This window comes from Panthera onca, chromosome C2 (genome assembly GCF_046562875.1).
Source record: "Panthera onca isolate mPanOnc1 chromosome C2, mPanOnc1 haplotype 2, whole genome shotgun sequence".
Taxonomy (NCBI): Eukaryota; Metazoa; Chordata; class Mammalia; order Carnivora; family Felidae; genus Panthera; species Panthera onca.
The window spans coordinates 95581905-95604419 of NC_138347.1; the positions used below are offsets into that span (position 1 = coordinate 95581905).

At 44.8% G+C, this 22515-nt stretch overlaps 1 protein-coding gene and 1 pseudogene across 1 annotated transcript in view; one reads left to right on the forward strand and one right to left on the reverse strand.

Annotated features, from left to right (window-relative positions):
* Positions 1-22515, forward strand: part of SLC7A14 (solute carrier family 7 member 14) — a 117851-nt gene that overhangs the window by 52220 nt on the left and 43116 nt on the right. The window contains exon 2 of the mRNA XM_060639205.3: positions 5431-5887. Coding sequence (XP_060495188.1) covers positions 5584-5887 — 304 coding nt within the window. The 5' untranslated portion in view covers positions 5431-5583. The remainder of the gene's footprint in view (positions 1-5430; positions 5888-22515) is intronic.
* LOC132683373 (centromere protein Q pseudogene) lies at positions 11543-13166 on the reverse strand (annotated as a pseudogene).

The following is a 22515-nucleotide window of genomic DNA, read 5'->3' on the forward strand; positions in this document are numbered from 1 at the left end:
CACCACAATGAGGACTCTCTCCTCCCAGAGGCCCTGTAAGCCTTTCTTAGTTATAGCTGTGAAGTATTTTGAGAAACTTGAATTAAAGTGCTAGAGAAAGCACAACACACATTTATTGCTCATCTTGGAAAGACAACAGCAATGAGCTTCCAAAACTATCTTTGATTAACATAATCTAAGGGTAATGAATATGGATATTGTCAATAGTCACTTCGAAGCATGTTTTCTCGTACATTTTGTTCTCTCCAGTAAATTTCCAACCAAGAAAGAAAATGCCCCCAAGTTCCTGTTTGCATCAACAAAGCAAACACTCAGAGGAATTACGCAGAGGGAATAGAGCCAGGAAGGAATGCTCACCACCCTCAACCTTTGTTCCAGTTTGTTCTCTATGTTTTCACCACGCTTCTAATTATCTATCAAATAAAAGCCCTCATCTCCCTAACAAGCCTGGTTATTTCTCTGTGTCCTTGTGACAGTTTTTGAGGAAGGCTGATCAGAACTAGTGTCCCAGAGGGTGTCTCTAGACCGCACAGCATCCGTAGTCACTGCTTGCAGAAGACAGATGCCAAAAAGCCCAGCTTCCTGCCCAAAAAGAGAAATAGAAAGTACCTGTCAGACTTGTGGCCCCATGTGGGAAATGACAATGTATTTCATGGTCCTCCAGAGAGACAGAACCAAGAGGGCATATACAGATACATACGAGGGGATTTATGATGGGAATTGGGTCCCATGTTACAGAGGCCAAGAAGACCCAGAACCTGCTATCTTCAAGCTGGAGACCCAGAACGGCCGGTGGTATGATTCAGTCTGAGTCTGAAGGCCTGAGAATCAAGGTGGAGGGGCCAGTGGTAGAGAGCCCAGTCTGCATCCAGAAGCTCAAGAACCAGGAGCACCAATGTCCAAGAACAGAAGATGGATGTCAGCTCCAGCAAAGACTGTGAATTTGCCCTTCCTCTGCCTCTCTGTTCTATTCCGGCCCTCAACGGGATCAGAAGATGCCCACCCACACCAGGAGAGAGGATCTTCTTCACTCAGTCTACAGATTCAAATGCTAATCTCTTCCAGAAACACCCTCATGGACACAGCCAGAAATCATGTTTCACCAGCTATCTGGGCATCCCTTTGCCCAGTCAAGTTGACACAAACTTAATCATCACAGGAACTATCTGGTTTTCCACACCTAAAGCTTTAGTCTTCCCTGGTGCCATAGGGCAGTGGACCCGACTGTGCCTTGCTAGAACGATCTGGGCAGCCTTAAAGAATCCCTATACCTAGGCCCCACCTCAGACAGATTAAACTGGAATTTCTGGGGTAGAAGCCAGGCAGCAGTGTTTCTGGAAGAACCCTGGACAATTCCAGCACGCAGCCAAGATGGAGAACCACTGCAAAGGGATCAGGAGATCAGAAAACCCTTATACCCTCCCTCAAAAAGCCGACATTAAGGCCACCTGCATTTACCACTGGCCTTCCCTGCCATGGGGCCACTCTCCTCATTTCTAACACGAGTGACCTAGGAGGCTCTCCCTGGCCTTCCTGACAGTTTGTCCCCACACCTCTGTGTCCCCTGTCCTCGTGCACAGGTCCTGACACAGGCTGCTGTGGAACTGCACTGGTGATGGTTCTCTGTTTGCTTGTCTGTCTCCTCAGCAGCAGGGCCACACCTCCCGCACCTTTTACTCCATCCTGAAGCTAACTTATCATCAGGATGTGATTGTTCAGTTAACTGCACAGCAGCTATAATGAGCTTTTAAAAACATAAGTATCAGGGTTCCTGGGTGGCTCAGTCGGTTAAGCGTCCAACTTCAGCTCAGGTCACGATCTGGCAGTTCATGAGTTCGAGCCCCATGTGGGGCTCTGTGCTGACAGCTCAGAGCCTGGAGCTTGCTTTGGAGTCTGTGTCCCCCTCTCTCTCTGCCCCCTCCCCTGCTCGCACGCTGTCTCTCTCTCAAAAATAAATAAAATATTAAAAAAAATAAAAACATAAATATTATCATATCACTCACCTGAATAAAACCCTCTGGTGACTTCTCACTGTGCTTACCGCAAACCCCAGCCCTCTTTTGGCTTGCAAGCCCTGTGCAGACTGATCCTGCCCACCTCAGGCAGGAGGAAGGGGAGTAAGGACGTGAACTCTGCAAGCAAGCACCACAGGGCCAAGTGCGGTGCCATGGGCTCCTCCACTCTGGAGAAGTTACTGGACCTCTCCCGACCTCCTCTCCAAAAGCAGATTTGTTGTGAGGATTAAATTAGCTGGCACACGGTCTAACAGGGCACTAGAATCCTCCTCACCCTGTCCCAGACTTAGTCCCAGGAATGAGCCACAACTGCTCTCCCCCTGGGAGCACTGACACTTGGCCCGACTGGTTCCCGTCGTCACTCAGGAACCAGGAACCAATGTCATGACTGCACAGACCCTCTGTCACCCCTTAGGCAGCCCATTTCATATCCTTCATGACCCATGTTAGTTTGCTGAGCTGCTATATAACAAAGCACCACAAATGAGGTGTCTATTGTTTATTTATTTTTGAGAGAGAGAGAGACAGACAGACAGACGGAACATGAGCAGGGGAGGGGCAGAAAGAGAGAGAGAGAGAGAGAAACGGAATCTGACGCAGGCTCCAGGCTTCACACTGTCACCACAGAGCCCAACACGGGGCTCCAACTCACAAATCACAAGATCGTGACCTGAGCCACAGTGGGACGCTTAACCAACTGAGCCACCCAGGCACCCCCAAACTAGGTGTCTTGAAAATAGAAACATATTGACTCCCAGTTCTGGAGGCTGGAAGTCTGCGATAAAGGTGCAGCAAGGTTGGTTCCTTCCTTGAGGAAGATGCACATTCCGTGGCTTTCTCCCAGCTTCTTGTGGTTTGTCAGCAAATCCTTGGTGTTTCTTCGCTTTTTTTAGATGCATCGCTCTGACCTCTGCTTTCATCTTCACACCTCATTCTCTCTGTGTCCAAATTTCCTCTTCCTACAAGGACACCAGTCATAGTAGATTAAGTGCCCACCTTATTCCAGATGACCTCATCTTAACTGACCACATCTATAACAACTATTTCCAAATAAGGGCATATTCTGAGACACTGGGGGTTAAGACTTCAACATACAAATTTGGGGGAACACAGTTCAGCACACAGCATATCTATTCCTCTTCCCTCCCTGGAATGACCTGGTTTTATTTGTCATCCTGTATGTTGTATTATATTCTTTCTTCGCTGAACATTACTGTTTGTGTTGTCCAATTTTTCTGCAATAGAATAATAAGAAAAACAATAAAAGATAGGCTTTTCAGATAAGAAGAAAAACAAAGCTTATTCCTTGCATTGTGATTTGGGTGTTCACCTCCTCCCATGCTAGACTTAAAGGTCCATGGGAGCAGGAACCATGTCTTTGCACCCCCAAGCCTAAGACCATGCATGGCACATAACAGATGCTTGGTACATGCTGAGTTGAAATTAAATAGATATGTACATTAAGTTCCCACAAGAGCTCAAGTGAAGCAATTGTCCTTGCAGTCTTGCTGGGATATATGTGACATGTTTTCTCACGAATCTGGAAATCTTTAAAAAAAAAAAAAAAAAACCGCTGACACTTCAGGCTCTGAAATGACTCTGCCGTATACAATGTCACTCTCCAACTATAGTGATATTTAAGATATGATCAAGAATTAAAACACAGCATGAAGCAACATTGTCAAATCTAGGAGGAAATTAAACCATTAGATCTATCATCACCCAACCCCTGTGAACCAAACTGCCACATTTCCCCCGATTCTTCTAATTAAGGTTGTGTTTGCAAAGCCTTTAGAAGCAGACAAGTGTTACATTAAGTGCTAAGCAGTATTAATCATACTGGTAGATTACATGGGCTGGTACTTCTCATAAATGTAAATGTCCTAGGCTTGTCAGCACAGTTCTTGGAAGCAATGTTCACATGTACTCTAGAAGTTCTTTATAGAATTGTAAAAAGCTCCTGGCTTCGTAGTTTCTTATCATCTTGATATTCTCCACTTTGTCAAAACTTTGGAAACGGTCTAATATAGTAGTCCCCAGTTCTATCAGGCCCAGCGCCTCTTTTCTGTATTGAAGATTTATTATACCTCTCTTTAATTTCCTGAAGCAAAATGCATGAAAAACCTGCCTATATATAACATATTTCAGTATGTAAACACTCCAGCAAGCACACATGGGGCTGTCAGATGCTCTCACTATATTGAGAATCACTGTCCGTGTGCCAATTCCAAATGGTAGGTGTGCATGTGAGATGCAGTACCATGGGTGGTGCTGGAAGGTGGCCTTGAGTTTCAGAAGCAGTGAAGAACTCCTTTTTGGTTCCAAACTAAAGAATTTACAATCATCCTTCAATTTACTCTATAGTTGCATTCCTGGAAAAGTCAACGTACTTGTATTTTAAAACCATCCCTGAAAACCCCCACATGTTTATATATATAAAAGAGAATTAAGTTTGGGGCACCTGGATGCCTCAGTCAGTTGAGCGTCTGACTTCAGCTCAGGTCACGATCGCCCGCTTCTTGAGTTCTGGCCCCACATCGCGCTCACGCTCAGGTCAGTGCAGAGTCTGCTTCAATCATCGGTCCCCCGCTCTCTGCCCCTCCCCCGCTTGCACTCTCAAAAAATAAATAAAACATTTTTTAAAACTAGGTTTTAGGTTTAGATCATCATAACCAGAATTTTCACCTACAGGAATGTCTGTGCGATCACTGAAAATTGGATGACACCATCCCACCCAGTTAGCATCTCTGGGGCTCACCCACCAAATGCAAGGAACACCTCCCCGTTTCTCAATCTCTGAGAGCAAAACAATTGCTCAAAACCTTCTCATTTCATTTGAGAACAAAGTTCCAAAAGAACTCCATGGGTGGGACTGTCTCTCTTAAGAGTCAAAAATCTAATTTTACATCTTCATATTTAAAAAAAAAAAAGAGGATATTGTGTCCCCAAAGAATATGCCCCAAATCACAGACCACGCCTTGGCAGAGTCAGGTAAGAAGCACTTAAGAATTTGGACAAGTGGGCATTTTCCATGTGGCAGGTATTATCTTATGCTCTGTTTAGATGCTAATCTAATCTTCACATCAACACTAGGCAGGAGGCTCTATTATCCCCATGATACAGGTGAAACTGAAGCACAGAGAAATGAGATAACTTATCCACGGTCCTACAGCAATAAGTAGCAGAGCCCTGACTCAGACCATCTTCTTCAGAATGACTTGGGGACACAGTGCAAATAACAGATTGTTATTTAGGACTGGAGGAGACACAAAGGGGGAAATGCACCCCTTCTGCATTATGAGAACACAAGATAGACCAGTTTGACCAGTTCAGTATACTGACCTCCAACCATGCCTCCAAATGAAAATTTGTTCCTGCTTGGTCTCATCTTCTCTTTCTTGTGTTTTTCCTGCAGACATTCATGCCCAGGAGAAGGCTGCTTTGGGTCCCTCTGGACCTTTCCTAAAAAGAAGATCCCCATTCACTAGATGAGTTCCAGAAGCATCCACTAAGGCTTCCATAGCTCGCTTCCATCAGTTGACCTTCACCGTAACCCCTCTCACACAGGATGAGTGGCTTCCTTGCCTCCTTGGACCCCCGGCGGGTGCAGTGGGGGGCGGCCTGGTATGCCATGCACTCCAGGATCCTGCGCACCAAACCAGTGGAGTCGATGCTGGAGGGAACTGGGGCCACCACAACCCATGGCACCAAGCTAGCCAAGGTGCTCACCACCATGGACCTCATCTCACTTGGCGTTGGCAGCTGCGTGGGCACAGGGATGTACGTGGTGTCTGGTCTTGTGGCCAAGGAAATGGCAGGACCTGGTGTCATTGTGTCCTTCATCATTGCAGCTGTTGCGTCCATATTATCAGGTAAGTGCCTCAGTACAGTGAAAGGCCTATGGAAAGTGCACTTGCCAGTCTTTTACCGCTCATCCCGCTCTTCTAGAATATTGAATGGTGAGATGTAAGAAGTGTCACCAAAGAGGCCATTGGGCTCCTTTTTTGCCTGGACTGCCAGGGAGTTCAAGGCTCAATTACAGTAGCTTCCTTTTTCTTTGGTTTTTCTATACAACTAATTATTCTGGTGCCCTGCTTCCTCCCAATTTCTCTTTCCCTGTCATGTCCTAATGGCTCCGTTTTTATTATAACTCTCCCTTTCAATGGAGGATAGGTCAATCCCTTGGTGGAGATGTGGATATAGCTAGGATTATAAATAATACATAAAGGATAGGCAGAGTAGCAAAATGACAAGTCACTAAATCTGATGTGATTGGGATTTGATGAGCCAAAAACTGGCATTGTGACACCCAAGCAGGAGGAAAGCAAGCTAGGAAATGTAAAGCCATCATGAGAATCACAACGCACCATCTGCCACAAGCACTTCAACAGATTGTATTCTACAGAGGTGGTTCAACGAGCATTATCTCTTTCCTTGAGAAAGAATCATAGAACTCATTTTTTTTTAAATAAGGTGCCACGACTTACGTATTGATAATTTGTGAAATGGCTCTTCTATTTTCCTTTCCCTCTTCCCTCCTTGTCTCTTGAGCTATGGTCCACAGTATCTTGCCAGGAATGGGTAAACAGGTAACTTGAAAAAGAAGGAAACAACACTTCCTGCTTCCTGATCATAATATTGTGCAAGCCCGAGGCTTTGCTGGGTTTTGGTGGTGAATCAGGTGGGTCAACTCACATCCTGGCAGGGAATGCATGGTCTCTTCCAAAGCTTCAGAAGCAAGAATGCTGGGGTATATAAGGATTTCTGTGTACAAATGCACATCATCACAAGAAAAGTTCTACATTCATATTGTATATCCAGACTGAACAGCCCCCATCCACGGTGTGTGCATGGACCAGGAACACACAACCAGAAAGTGCGCTGGTTTATATTTGATATCTTTTTAACTTAATGGCAGAAATGTTTCCAGACTGATTTTATTTATCTCCCATCATGGCTTACTTTCCTGTTGGTGTTACAACTATCCCTTTTCCTGAAGTTATTCTCTAATATGCATGAATAGCCTAATAATTTCCTTCAGAAAAGAGAACTTTTTTTCTTAGAGATGAAAATAAATCATTCCCATGGATGAATTTTGTGGATACCTCAAATGCTATTAACCTCATTGTGTTCATTTTCAAACTTATTTGGCAAAGAAATTATTTGGAGGAAGGTGCCAGATTCTTATTCACCATAAATCTAGAGACCTAGAAGTGTTTGCATACAGACCAAAATAGTGATAGTGGGATAAAAGGCAGACATATAAACAGGGCTCCCATCGAAGGCACAGGGCAGGTGGCTAAGAGTCCCGCCTACTTAATGCATACTGCCCTTTCTCCTCTTGACCCGTCCTTTTATGACCCCATCCCCAAACCACAATGATTGCTGCAAGCAAATCACCCACATCTTATCCTTCACAGTGCTACATTACATTTAGAAACCAGCACAAGGTTCAGTTGCATTCTGGGAAACTGCCCCCCTGCCAAGGTGCCCATGATGCTATATAACCCAGACTTTTCTGCTGCTCCTGTGGAGGAGACCCGGCCAGCACTGTGCTGGAGCTAGCTTGCCCCGGCTGCCAAGATCCCTAATTGTGCACACCTCTCCCCACCTTTGCATTTCCGCAAGGTTATGTTGTTAACTTGGAATTGGCTACAGCAGGAGTATTTGCACCACAAAAATTGGCAAAGGCTCCAGGTAGAGTTTGTTTGTTTTGGTTGGTTGTTTCACCACCGACCCGGTCCACTGAAAGCCCTGGAACTGCCCAGTAACTGGTACCTTCACCACTGCACCAGGCACCAAAAGAAAACTCTGTCTCTCCCCCAAGGAGAGACCCCCCCCCCCCCCCCCCCCGCTCCACATGTGGCTGCATCCACAACACTTCTTTACACTCTGTGACTGAGGCCAGCCAGAATTCTCCTACAGGCCCCAGCTAGATCCCGGGCCCAAATAACTTGTGCCAAAATTAGCATTTTTATAACAGAAGTCTTCAACCAGGCATCTCATTCTGTGATTCTTTGTCACTAAACTAAAGGAAGTCCCCCCCTGCTGCCTTCTTTCCACTCCTGTGTCATCATCCTGGTGTCGCGTCTCCCTTGACCAAACTTGCCACCACTTTCTGCCTCATGATAATCAAGCTCCCCTCTACCTTCAGACTTTTTAACACCTGCTCCTTCCTCCTTCTGACCTTAACCAAAACCTGGCTCAACTCTGAGGGGTACACCATTGCAAACACTGAGAAAGTGCGCGAGAAGGATAGACGTGTAGCCAAAGAGCGGGATGTTTGAAGCGGAGATTTTGGAAGTGGTACAGCGATCAGTGATGTTAAAATTAGACCTGGCTCCGCCGCTAACTGGCCGTGAGACCTTGAGCCAGTTCCATCACTTCTCTGAGCCTCAGTTTCTCCGCTTTGAAAACGGCCATCATGCTACCGCCTTCGCAGAGTTCCTGTGATGATTCGTGACGCCAGTGAGCACCAGCCACAGTGCCTGGTACACGGCCCTCGACACGTCATTCTTATCATCGTGTGCCAAGCCCTGTGTTCAGAGTTTGCCATACGTTAACACATTTAAGAGGCAGCATACCCCTTCAAGGTGGGTTTTATTACTTTCACATAGGAGAAAGCTGAAATTTCAATAACAGAACCTAGGTTCAAATTTATTATACCAGCAGTAGTTTTCAGCACGGACTATGAATTTAAATCACCTGGGGAGCTTATTTTTTCAAATCGTGGTTTGGCAGAGAAAGGTTATAATTACATGCAGTAAAATCTACCTTTTTAAATATACAACTCTGTGAGTTTCACCAACACATATCATTGTGTAACCTCCATATAATCAAGATACAGAAGCATCCCATCATCCCCAAATAATTCCTTCATGTTATCTCTTTGCAACGCTCCTCACATCCACCCCCAACCCCTGGCAACCACTAATCTGTTTTCTGTCCCTATGCTTTTGCCTTTTCCAAGATGTCCTATAAACAGAAACACTCAGTACGTAACATTTTGAGTTTGTTTTCTGTCACTTAGTATGATACATTGGAGGCTTATTCATATTGTATGTATCAGTGGGTCATTCCATTTTATTTTTGAGTAGTATCCCATTGTATGGACATACTACAGTTTATTTATCCATTTACTAGTTGAACGTGGAATTGGGTGGTTTCCAGTCTGGGGCCATTATAAACAAAGCCATTATAAACATTTGTGTACAGGTTTTCGTGTGAACACAGGTTGTCAGTTCTCTTGAGTAAATACCTAGGGATGGAAGTGTTGGATTGTGTGTTAGGTGTAGGTTTAACTTCAAAATAAACCGCTAAACTCTTTTCCAAAGTGATTGGATTCTTTTTCATTCCCACCAGCCATGCCTTTGATTTCCAGTTGCTCCGTTCCTGGCCAGCCCTCAGAATTGTCAGGTGTTGCTTTGTGTTGTTGCTTCGTTTGTTTGCCACTTTAAAAGGTGAATGATGGTAGTTCAATGTGGTTTTCATTTGCACTTCCCTAACTGCTAATATTTCGAACATGTTTGTATGTGCTTGTTTGCCATCTATCTTCTCTGGTGAAGTGTTCAAATCACTTGCCCATTCTTTAATTGGGTTCTTCATTTTCTTATTACTAACTTTTAAATTTTTCTAATATATTCTAGATACAAGTCCTTTATCAGATATGTGATTTTGTGAATATTTTCTCCCAGTTTATGGCTCATCTTTTAGTTTTCTTTTAATTTGTTGATTTCTTTTTAAAAATGCCCAGGTTCCACCCCCAGAGATTCTCATTCAGTTGGACTGGGGCAGAACCTGGGGAATCGTATTTTTTTTTTACAAGCCTCAGAGGATTCGAACGTGGAGCTAGAGTTAAGAATTACTCTGTCATAGGGACCAAAACTTAACTTCTGCTGCAGCTGACCTATGAAAATAGAAAATAGATGTTAAGATATAAGTTGGGGCGCCTGAGTGGCTTCAGCTTAGGACATGAACTCGCTGTTCATGAATTCGAGCCCTGTGTCGGGCTCTGTGCTGACAGCTCAGAACCTGGAGCCTGCTTCGGATTCTGTGTCTCCCTCTCCTCTGTTCCTTCCTCTCTCTCTCTCTCACTCTCTCTCTCTCTCTCATGCGCACGCTCTCAAAAATAAGTAAACATTAAGAAAATTTAAAAAAACAGATACAAGTTATTTGGCCAGCAGATAGCAGATTCTTAAGTGATTTTCATGGCCCTATGGCATCATCACCCATGCCATGCAAACCAGCCTATAACCTGAAACAAATCTGACTAAGGGAGAAAGCCATTTCCTCTACAATTTGACAAGACCCAAAGTTACAATAACCTCCCCAGGTGCTCCTGCCAGTCATGCCCCAACACCGTACCCACCCACAGCCCTATCACAGGTGGATGGAAAGTTATCAGAGGAAGCAGCTTGTGCTGTAACCTTTACCCTTTGTCCATAGAGTATTATCTACTCTTTAATAGTTCAGCAGGCCCCATGCCCATACCAGACCTAAAACACCCTTTGGATACACCAGATTGAATCAACCAGATAGGAGAAATCGTGTTCCTTTATGATTCCCACCTATAACGTTATTGAGACACTGAGGGACAGAAGCAGGATGGCTTACAGAGGTTCTCTAATTCAGTTGACTTAGGAGGAAACACAAAGCAAAGCCACCATGCCAGTGACACTGGGTCATTCAAAGTTCTAAGAGCCTCCTATGAACTTGAGTGAGGATGCCTGCTTTGGCTTTTTTTCCTAAGTTTATTTCCAGTTCTCTCTTAATATTATTAAAATTGAACCTTAAATAGAATGTAGGTCTGAATGACTCCTAACTAAGCTCATGTGGATCCTACAATAACCCTTAAGGCCCGTAGCTCAAATGGTTTTGGTAGGGATTAAGTGACAGTGTGCACACATCACATCAGTCCCCAGTCTGATGCATGAAACCAGTAATTTCTATCATCTACTCCTAAGAAATAGTTGACAAAAATCTAATAAGACGTGGTTCAGTACAGATGTATTGTATACCCACCATCTAGCAGTTCTGGGGCAGTACCAAAAACAAATAAGAGATTGTTTCTACTCTAAAGGACCCATTGTTTATTGATGCAGATGAACACCTAATCTGATAGGTAACTATGGCAATGATAGTAGTAATAATAGAAATAAAGCAACAGGGGCACCTGGATGGCTCGGTCAGTTAAGCACCCGACTTCAGATCAGGTCATGATCTCACGGTTTATGAGTTTGAGCCCCTCATCAGGCTCTGTGCAGACAGCTCAGAGCCTGGAGCCTGCTTCGGATTCTGTCTCCCTCTCTCTTTGCTCCTCCTCTGCTCATGGTCCCCTGTCTCCCTCTCAAAAATAAATAAACATAAAAAAGTATTTTTTTTCCAAGAAATTACATTTATTTGTTATTTTATTTTACAAATAAATAAAAGCAAATCAGACAATATACTGTAGTGTACAGAAAAGACTTTTAATATATTCAAATGATAATTTACTCATATATATATACATATATATATATATATGTATATATATATGTATATATATATACACATATACTTATTACTACAATGAGAAAAGGTTTATAGAAAGGGGTTTTTGTTTGATTTTTCTTTTAAGGGATAAATGTGCTTAGGTTTCTTTTAGATAAAGTATGCTTTGATGATAGTGGAAAATATTCAACATCTAGTCAATAACCCAACCAAAGAAATATGGTCATGCTACCTCCAAAGGCAAAGACACCTGGCAATTCTTAATTATGCCACAAAAATCCAGGGAGTTATGTAAAAGAATTAAGGCATTTGGGGATTTCTCAAGTTCCAGATAACCACACAGAAAATGCAAGTCATGAGCTAAAGGATAATAATGCTAGCAAACAATTATGTTTCTATGTACCAGCTACTACACACACTTTATATATGACAGTACCACATTTCCACTGCACTAGCCAATAAATGAGTTCAATTCAGTCACTGTAAATCATTAGATTGTGACTGTTCCTTGTTTCATGGCTTCAGGCAAATAACCAGAGATACAGCAACAGAAATGTGAGTTCCCAGTTTTGGCAACTACTCAAAACAGTTTTTAGGACATTAGATGCTAACAGATCTATAAGGCTAATTTTAAGTGTGTATTGGAAATACATCCTGAAGAAGACTCACCCTCTGCAATATCATCACAAGTAACAGTTTTATAAATTCATAGACATTAAATTAATATGGACCAGTCTAAAAAAAAAAAAAAAAAAAACCTCATTAAGAGGCATCCAGTCTCTTATAGGCTTCTTCAATGAAAGTTAACATATTCTTCATCTGGGATGAATTATGGAGAACATCCAAGTCCTTCAGAAGAGCATTATGGTTTGGAATTAACGTCAGAATTTCTTTCTGAAGTGTGGGAGCTTTGAGACTCTTCTGAGAAAGTTCTGGAAGACAGAGTACCCCACTATCTATCTGAAACATCTGTTTTACTTTCTCTTCCTCTTCTTCCACCTCACTTGTCAGAATTTGAATTTTGTTCTTTAGGCTGTGAATACTCCCAGTCATTGACTCTATGGTCTCTAGTATTTTATCTATTTCCTCCTGCAATAATGCCAGACCTTCTTCATTAGCTCTGTGCTCTGCCCTTTCCATTTTCAGTAGACTTGACACATTAGTTAAATCTTTCAGCTTTCTGGGAGGGACTTTAAGATTTTCACACAGTTGTAGCAATCTTTTCTTTAGATAGTTAAGATGATACTGAACTTGTTCATGTTCTCTAATATTGTTACTCAAAATTGTTATTATTACTGATTCCATCATAGCTTGTAAATGCTCTCTGCTCCTCTTTGAAAGAGGCTGCCAGGTTTTTCTCTTGTTGAATGCTACCTTTACCCGTTTTAGATTAGTATGCTCTGTTTGTCCTGTTACTTCAGAAGGCAGATGCTTTGGATTTTTATTTTTTGCTGTGTTTCTAACCTTTCTCTCTGGTAACTCCACTTCTTCATCATCAGTTTTTCGTTTTGGGTTTTTTTTTAACTGTTGAGATCTTTTCTTGGAAGCCCCTGCTTTGTTAGACATCTTGATTAAACAGAACAATCATAACAAAAAGTCTGGGAGATATTGCAGGTTCTGTTCTAGACCACAAAGGTGCCTATTGAATGCTTCAGGAGGCCAAGCTCTCAAAAAAGTATTTTAAAAAAAGAAAAGAAATAATAGCAGCAGCAGTAGCTACTATTTATTGAGCACTTACTATATACCAAAAGAGTTCTAAGTGCTTAACACATTATTTTACTTAACCTTCACATCAACTCTACGTGATAAGTGGTGTCATTATCCTCATACTACAGATGGAGAAAACAGAGCCTTGTGAAAAGTTTGGTAACTTGCTTAAGGCACCTGATTAAGAGGTGACAGAGCAAGGAATAGAGTGAAAGCACCCTGACTCCAGGGCCAAATCTTAATCACCTTGCTGGTAATCGGCTACTGCGGTAGCAGATTAGGGTCAGATTCCATCACATACAAAACAAAACTAAAAATGAGAGACAATTTCACTTCTTTCCTGTGTAGAAAGAATCCGGAGGGAGGCTGGTATTGTGGCTCTGCAGTCATGGGGACTCAGGCCCCTTCATCTTTGGTTCTAACGATGAGGATGCTTGCCTTCCATCCTCAAGATGACTTCAAGCCCTAAGATGGCTGCTGGAGCTCCAGTTGGTACATTTGAGTTCCAGAAGTCAGGAAGGAGAACAGACAGTTGAGGCAGATCATTTCCCATATTTCTGTCCCCCTCCTTTTTTAAGTTTTTTTAATGTTGTTTTATTTTTGAGAGAGAGTGTGTGTGTAAGCAGGGGAGGGGCAAAGAGAGAGGGAGACACAGAATCCGAAGCAGGCTCCAGGCTGCGAGCTGTCAGCACAGAGCCCAATGCAGGGCTCAAACACTCTAACCGTGGGATCATGACCTGAGCTGAAGCCGGACGCTTAACCAACCGAGCCACCCAGGTGCCCCTCAGTCCCCTTTTAAGAAACTTCTTCAGAATTCCTTCTCTATAACTTACATTGGCTGAAACTTGGACACTTGGCCACAACAAGGAAGGCTGGGAAGTATAGTCTTCAGACAGGGTATATTGCCAACCCCCGTATTACAGGGGCTGTGTCGATGGGGAAGAACAGGAAAACTGGCTGTCACTGCCACATCTATAGTGGATGCATAACCTCTAAGCCCTCCATCTTGCTGAGGTCAAGTTGTTCTGAAATATTTAAATAAAATTGGTTCTAATTCCCAGTAATGTACAACTGGAAAATCTAGAGTCCCCCTCAATAAACCTAGGGAGTTGCAAGGCTTACTTTTTCCTAGTTCTGCCGACTCTGAATCTCCGCTCCCATGGAGTCTTCGTCTCCATTCTGCATTTCATTAGCTTCTGCCCATTTTCTTTACCTCATCATGCAACCAGGTGAACTCCAATCCCTCCTCTCCCCAAGTATCCACAAGACAAAATTGAATGTGCAGTGGACTTTATAGAAAGTTTGGGCCAGAGGCGGGAGCTATAATACAGTCCGTCCCAGCAGACCACAAACTTCTAGTTGAATGTAGGACTCCAATTCTCCCTGCCTTTAAACAAGTCCACAGACTCTCTCTTTTCCTTGGGTCCAGCATCCAGTACCATTAATGGGCAGCCTTTCTCCTTCAATCTCACCTTCTTTTCCCTTGCTGCTCCCTGTCAAGCCCTAAAACCTTGTCCATATCTTATCCAGAGCAGTATACTCTCTATCTCTCTACAAGTTCATCCCCACCATACTCCAAAGACTATTGTCCCCTAACAAAAATGGCCCATCAAGATAATTCATTAAACAAAGTGGGTTCTTAAGGGAGAGATTTGGGGGCCAAGCAAGAAGGTTGGAGATCACTTGTTCGGCAGAGAAGTTGAGCAACGTGACCAGATCTGTAATGTATTAATACGGTGGAGAGAGAGTAGGCGTGAAGAAACTGGCCATGCAGTTGTACAAAACAGGCAAGAGACCATGAGTGGAGATCAGAAGGAAGCTTCAGATGGAGAGGATGCGGGCATGGGTGGACAAGGGAGGATGGGGGGAGAGGGATAAATGCTCTCTGTAGCTGAGAAAAGACGTAACACATGAGAGTGTTTTTGAAATAATGTCATTAGAATAACGGATTTACAGCACAGTTCTGGTGACAGAAAATGAAAGTAGAAACAGAAAACCCAAGGAAAGGGGACCTCCACAGATGCCCCCAGGGGCAGTGAATGAACGCGTGTGTGCAGAACGCCGCAGGCGGGGCTCCAGCACAGCCCCACGGACACAGTGGGGCGAAGAGTGACTTTATCTCCTCCCTCAGCTGGAGGAGCCAGACGGTCAGAAGTTAAAGTCACTTCCTGAGAGGCAGGCAGATATTTAGTGGCAGGGCCAGAACTCCAACCTCAGCCTGCAGGACTCCAGAACTCACAGTCTTCCATTTCAGCAAGTGCCTCTGAGATCTTTGAAGCCAACCACCTAAAAGGCAATACCGGGGGCGTCTGGGTGGCTCAGTCGGTCTGACTTCATTCGGACTGACTCAGGTCATGATCTCACAGTTTGTGAGTTCGAGCCCCATGGGCTCTGTGCTGGCAGCTCAGAGCCTGGAGCCTGCTTCAGATTCTGTGTCTCCCTCTCTCTGCCCCTCCCCCACTCATTCTCCACCCCCCCCCCAAAAACAAATAAACATTGAAAAAAAATTTAAGGCAATACAGGCCAACATGCTGAGTAGCATTTTCTTGGCATTCTTAGTTTATGGTTTAGCGCTAGCATTTATCATTTGTATTTCCTGCCATCCTCATTCACTCTTTGGCATCTTCTAATCCATCATCACGTGAGAGTGTGGGAACAGAATCCCTGGGAAGGCGGTAAGGGGCACAGAGTTCTGTCAAGCAGATGCCTTCCCCACAGGCAAAGCTCCCCACCCTCTGGGCTGGGCCTTCACCAGGCTTCAGCAGAATATCCTCACTCCAATATTCATCTCAGGCTGGATTTTCATGACCAAGGAAGATTTCTAAAGCTTCAGAGTCTATATAGATAGTCTGCTCAGTTCCCTTGTCTTGTTTTTCAGAACAAACCATTTTCCCCTCCTCAAACTGAAGCCAGACTAGAGAGGTGGACACAGGAGGGTGGGTCCTTTTGCACTGGTCGTTCTCAGTGATCTAGGATCACTCATTCATTTCACAAGCTTGCATCTATGCGTTTGCCCAAACATACCTGAGCACTGCTCTCAGCCACCCTGGTGAGGGGAGAGGTAGAAACATTGAAAGGGTAGAAAGGAAAGGCAAAGATGAACAGTTATGTGCCAGTCTTCAAGCTTTCTGGAAAACTAGCTTTCCAAAATATTGTCCAAACACACAGCTCTATGTCGAATTCTTAATAATGATAGCAGCTTCCCCGATGTTGGTGAAGTCTCTAAGCCATAGCTTAGGAAGCACGTGATAAATGTTAGTAATTATTATTACTATTATTTTTATTGTTATTAATCAAATACTGTGCCCCAGGCACTGTGCATATATTACCTCATTTAATGCTCTCAACCTCCCTTCTGGGAGGGAGAGACACTAACTATTAGTGTCCCCATTTTATGGCTAATCATAACAGCTAAAGCACTGGGGACTTCATGTGCCTGGCTTTAGCTGCACACAGCTGCAAAATCCTCCCAATGAATCCTACAAAATAAGTGATATTGTATACTTATTCTGCAGATGATAAAACTGAGGCCCAGAGAGGTATGGTGACTTATCCAGACCCATAAGGCAGTCAGCGGCGAAGGCTGAATCTAAATTTGATTCTGCCTGGTTCCAAAGGCTATTACCCCTAACCTGCTTCATGCAGACACATCCTCCAAATTTAAAAACTCACCAAAGAGAATCAAGAAAACTCTCACCCTTACTGAGGTTTCAAAAGAGCCTGTAGCTCACTCTGTTCTATTGATCAGTTGAGCACTTTTCTAGATCATAACTTCTGTAACCCAGGTCATGAAAATGCTTTCTAAGCTCAGCACCTTTCTGTCACCTGTCAGCAGTGAGAAGGGTGTTGTGAAGTTCATGTAACTCTTCTATACAGAGCTGGATTGACAGTCCTGTAGGAAGGATGTCAGTTACCAGTTCAGAGAAGGTGAGCGCATTTTAATAAAAATTTACAAGGCTCTCAAATTGCTGATTCTGAGATGAGCTTCCTCCAGCAAACCGAGGAGGACCGGGCTTATTTTACATCTTGTACAGCACCTGGTAGAGTAGACAGTGCAGAACAAGGGCAGCTAGCATGGCCATGGGAGGGACTGGTCACCTGCTCTGGGCTCAGCACAGCCGCTGTGCTGCAGAACACAGGAAAGAAACCAGGAGACAAAGGGCTCAACATCCATGCGAAGAAACAAGATAAGCCCGCATGAAATAATCATGAGCACTGCAAGAGACCACGGGGCCCAGGACAGAAGTCGGTATATCCGAGTCCTAGTTCCAGCTCTGTTTCTCAGCAGCTCGGGATGCTGACCTCTTGACTTCAGTTTCTTCCTCTGCAAAAGGAACAGTTCAGATTAGATTGCCTGTGTGAGGACAACAAAAGAACCCAGGGAGGGGAAAGATCTGTAAAGAAAGACACAATGTCTCAACTTTCCACACACACTTTCCAACCCCATGTAGCAGCCAGGCGCCAGATGCACTTAGTCCCTGGAATGGATCTCCCTCATTTCAAGCCCTGCTCTGCTACTTACAACCTGTGTGACTTGGGAAACATACTTAACCTAGACCTTCCCAAACAGGCTGCCCGAAGTTACAGGTGGGCCACGGTATTGAGCCCTCGGCCCTCAGCACAGCTAGCAGGTGGCAGAGACCCCAGGCTATCACCTCTACCTGTGAGCGGCCTCACCCTGTGCCTGATGACCTCCCTCTCATGTCTGCACCATAGCCCATTTAGATCTTAGATTCATCATCTGTAAATGGAAATAATAATAGTTTCTACTTGGGAAGATTGTGTATGTAAAGTGCTTAGTAGAGCCGGTGCACGTAGTAAATGCTCAGTAAATATGCCCGGATTATTACTACTGCCAACACTATTAGCCAGATCTCCAACCTAACAAGGGTAGGTTGGTTCCTACTGCAAATGAGCACACATCTTTCAGATTCTGAAGCCCCTTGGTGCACACCTAGTAAAAGACCCAGAGGGCCTGCCTCCTATTCACCCTTTCTCCAGATGGACCTTCCACAAAGAGCATTCTTTTGCATCTGAAGGTATATTCCCAAGAGCAATTCTCATCTCTACCAGGATAACCGCCTTCCCAAAAGATTGTGCTTCAAAAGGCCCTCCAAAAGATTGTGCTTCAAAACGTACAGGCAGACTATGCCTCAGAAAACAAGTACATGGATACATTTAACTACAAATTGTGGTAAGTGCCCTTAAGGAAATTAAACAGGGTCCCGTGACGTAGTACTCTTTCTGAACAAGGGGTATTGAAGCACTGGAATGGGGGTGCTAGAAGTGAGTAAGGCAAGACTGCATGAGACAGCGTGAAGAGGCCTCGCCCTCGGAGGCCCGGGACGAAGCAGACTTCGTGCACAGCGGCTCGGAAGTTCTGCAGGTGCCAGGCACTGGCTCTGTGCACTCGGTGCCCCTCCTCACACTGCTAGGTCCCCTAAATCCCTAGTCCCTGGCCCTGCTCCGCCCTCCCTGCATATTAGCCCTATCTGGGAAAACGGAGATGGCACCCCTCTTCTTAAATGAAGGGTGTCTCATGTCTCTGGGAAGGTCCTCTACGGAGAACAGATCCAGGCTCGTGAGAGATTCAGCGTGTCTCATGCTCCCAGGCATCTGCTGAGAATGCAGCCGGGGGAACCCCGGGGGAACCCGGGGGGGAACCTGAATCCCCGGGGGAACCCAGTCCCACCTGCCCATGAACTGGGCCAAGGAGCCACACAAGGGCTCGTGTGTGTTCTCTTAGGACTCGGCTTTGACCCCCTCCCACTAAGTCCTCAGGGCAGGGAGTGATGGCCTGGTCCCCTCACAGAGCTTCTTAGGTCTATCATCCTTGTTGGTGCCACTATCATCTGCTTTAGAAATGGGGACACTGCCTACCCCTGGGGAGTGGTGAGCCGGAAAATACCTGGGTGCACAAGAATTGCTGGCTGTCCCTTGACCCCTGTTCTCTCCTTTCTGCACAAAGTCTTTCTAGCCCGGTTATCAGAGTCATCTGAACGGGGCCAGAGGCCTCATGAAGAAAGGTTGAGCAAGAAAGCAGGAAATTTCTCTCCACCCTCACAACGTCCAGCTGGACTTGCGGAAAAGAACATGTGTTTCCAGATTAAAGGTTTAAAACCTAAGAAGGAACTTTTCCACATTCTCATTTAGAAGTGAATTAGAGGAGAAAAAAAAGAACCAAAGCATCCATCAAGAAATGAATTGGGCACACGTAGGGCTTGGTCTAGACTCCAGATGATTTCTGATATCCCTGCCAACGCTGACTCTCTAAAACCATGAGCCAACTATTCTTGCTTCCAACCTCTTCTCTCCCATCCCCAAGGAAAAGGTTCCTGCAGAAACACTCAGGAGGCTACTGCTAAGAAAGTCTGTGCGATTCCCTTTCCTCCTCGGTAATAATTGCCATTGGTCCCACTGCCGGAGTGCCCGCCACACTCCAGAACGTGTGCTCCTTTGCAGACCCATGGCAACCTCACAGCAGGGATCACCTTCGCCACTGTCCAGATGGGGAAACTAACGCCCAGTGAACCGGGTGCCTTACTCAAGGCCACAGTTAGTAATAACTTCAGTTGCCATTTATTAAACACTTACTGTGTGCCAGGCACTGGGCAAAGTGATGTGTGTGCATTATCTCATTTAGCTGTCAAAACCACTCTCTAGACCTCTCTCCAGATGCTGTGTGGCTCCTGTGACACTCACTGCTTCTCCTAAAGCCAGAGACGGGCTGCTGATGTTGGCCTTGTCATTTGCCTACAGCTTACCTGGGCATCAGATGAAAAACTGTGTACAATAGGCCTGGCACAGGTAGATGCCAATAACCAGGTGCCTTTCTCTTTTGTAACTTCTTTTTCCCTCCGAGGCTGCCTTTGACATTACCCTGAGGTCACCTACATAGAAATGTTAGCAGCAGAGAAAAGAGCTGTCCCCGTCCACCTGCCACCTCAGCAATGAAGAGGGACCAATCTGGGTCAGAATATGGGATCAAGGAACAGCTAAGCCTGTGGGTCACTTCGTTGAAAGCAACCACATGAGTGTTATTATTATTACCATCTCCATCATCATTTGATAAAGCAATAAAACTAGTATGCACTAATGATGATAATTAACAATAGCATGGCCACACAATATAATACTCTAATCCATCATGCTATGGAAATCGTACCTCCGACAAACCTTTAAAGTCTTTTCACAGAAGGAGATCTAGAGAAGAGAGTACACAGATAGTCTGGTCACATTTAATCAGTAAATTATGAAACTTCCTCGACATCTCTCAGGGGTCACTTCTCTGACTATGAGAACAGCTTCTTTCCTTTCTGTGTAGGTGTTGATAGATTGGTGCTCTGGTTTAGGGAACCTGCGAGCCCTCTTTTCCCCAACCCAACTTTAATTGGAGCCCTGTCAGGTTCAGTAACGAATAGTGTCACACACACCCTGATCAAAGATGCTACCCATCCTCTGAACACAGGCTCCTACTGTCCCCCTAAGGCCCTGCTTTGGCAGAAAAATGATGTCTCTTCTTAGACGCAAAGAAATGGGCGTTCCCAGACAAATTGCTTTTCTTCCAGACGCATTTGTTAGAACTGCCTGGACTTCCCTGACAGGTGATGGAGTGACCAGGGTTCCTCAGGTAGATGAGACAGGAGCAGGGAGGTGAGAGGAAGAGACAGCCTGATGGATTTCTCCTGGGAAAAGAAATGCACAATTTTCTTGGCTAATCAAGAGCATTGGAAAGAGGACACGGGGGCAGGGATCACAGGGTCCCACAAACCAGGGGACTGAAGAGATAGATGTTTCTGAGAATCCAGCAGCCTGCTTCTCAAGGGCAACAGCAATGATGGTGATACTTCATTACTTGCCATCTGGAATCCGGTGTCACAAAGGAAACAAATGTTTCCGAGAGAATCCACACTCTATTTCTCTCTGAGGTCCTGTGATTTCTCCCGATAGCCCACTCCCAATCCACATTTATGCAGTGCTATCACCCACAGCAATATAGTCGTGTCTTAGCCCGGCTGTGAATCTGTAAACAGAACAAAGATGTCTTAAGAAAACTAAGAAAAGGACAAAGAAATGAGTTAACAACCATCTCAGCAAAAATGTTGTATTTGGTGAGGACTTGTTCAGGCCTAATTGGTGTGGTGCACAGGCTCCATCCAATGGCTGATTCCATCCTGTGTCTGGGAGACAGAGCAGATGACTGGCACTCGGGAGGAACCGACTTCATGAATGAGAATCACTGAGAGACGCATGTTCAAAATAACTGCACAGGCTTGATGTCTGTGACCAAGAGAGCCTGATTGACCTTGTGAGCAACACTCCCGATGTTACTGATCCCAGAGGCCTGAATGAAGCGGCAGCTTGGCAAACTGTTTTCTTGGAGATTCCGCCCCCTCCTTCTCATATCTCTGGATACCTCTTGCCCTAGAGACAGTCCTTCTGGCTGTCCAAAGACCTTACTTTAGAATTCAGTTTTGCAGCTCTTTAAAGCAGCTCATGAATTTTCCCCCATCCCCCCCGCCACGACTAATATCTCCTTTCTCGTTTTATTATAATATGTTGGGGTTTTTTTGTCTGTCTTCTCCACTAGACTATAAGACCCACAACAAAGGGACCGTATTCTTCCCACTCACCTTTAAATCTCTAAAATCTAACATAGAGGCATAGAGATAGAACCTTATAAATGTTGTGGATGAATGGATGAGTTGGAAAGCTCCTAGAACTGCATATCAGTATATGCAGTATATGCACGGCTCTATCACTAATTGAAGGTGCAACGTCAGGTCTGGGGCTCAGTTGCATCAACCATCAAGGGAAAAGCCCTGATGAGCAGGTGGCACGCACCCCCCACACTGCGCTCAGTGTGGCCCCGTGAGTCCACAGAGGAGGGTTGGCATTTTGGGAGGTATGGGATGAGGGGGATCCTGAGCAGACCAGCCTCAGGCTCCCCACCCCCTCCTCAAACAAAGCCACCTTGCTTTTACTTATTTATGTATGAGACTCTTAAAGAACACTTGTGTGCGAAGAGGTTTTTACAACCAAGACAAAGCTTTAAAACGAGACAAGTAGATAATTGAACAGTTTTTTCTTTCAGCTAGATTCCCCCAGTCTATTAAGAAGATCCCACTCCTTCAATCACTTGATCCTCAGTTCACCTCTACAAGACTCATCCTCCTCAATCCACAAAGCAGCCCACGTGTGTCATCCAGCTACCCCCTTCCATCTGCCTGAGATCACCCTTTTCCATTTCATTCTGCCTGGAAAAGCCCAAGTCGCCCTTCAATATGAGCTCAGAAGCCTCCCC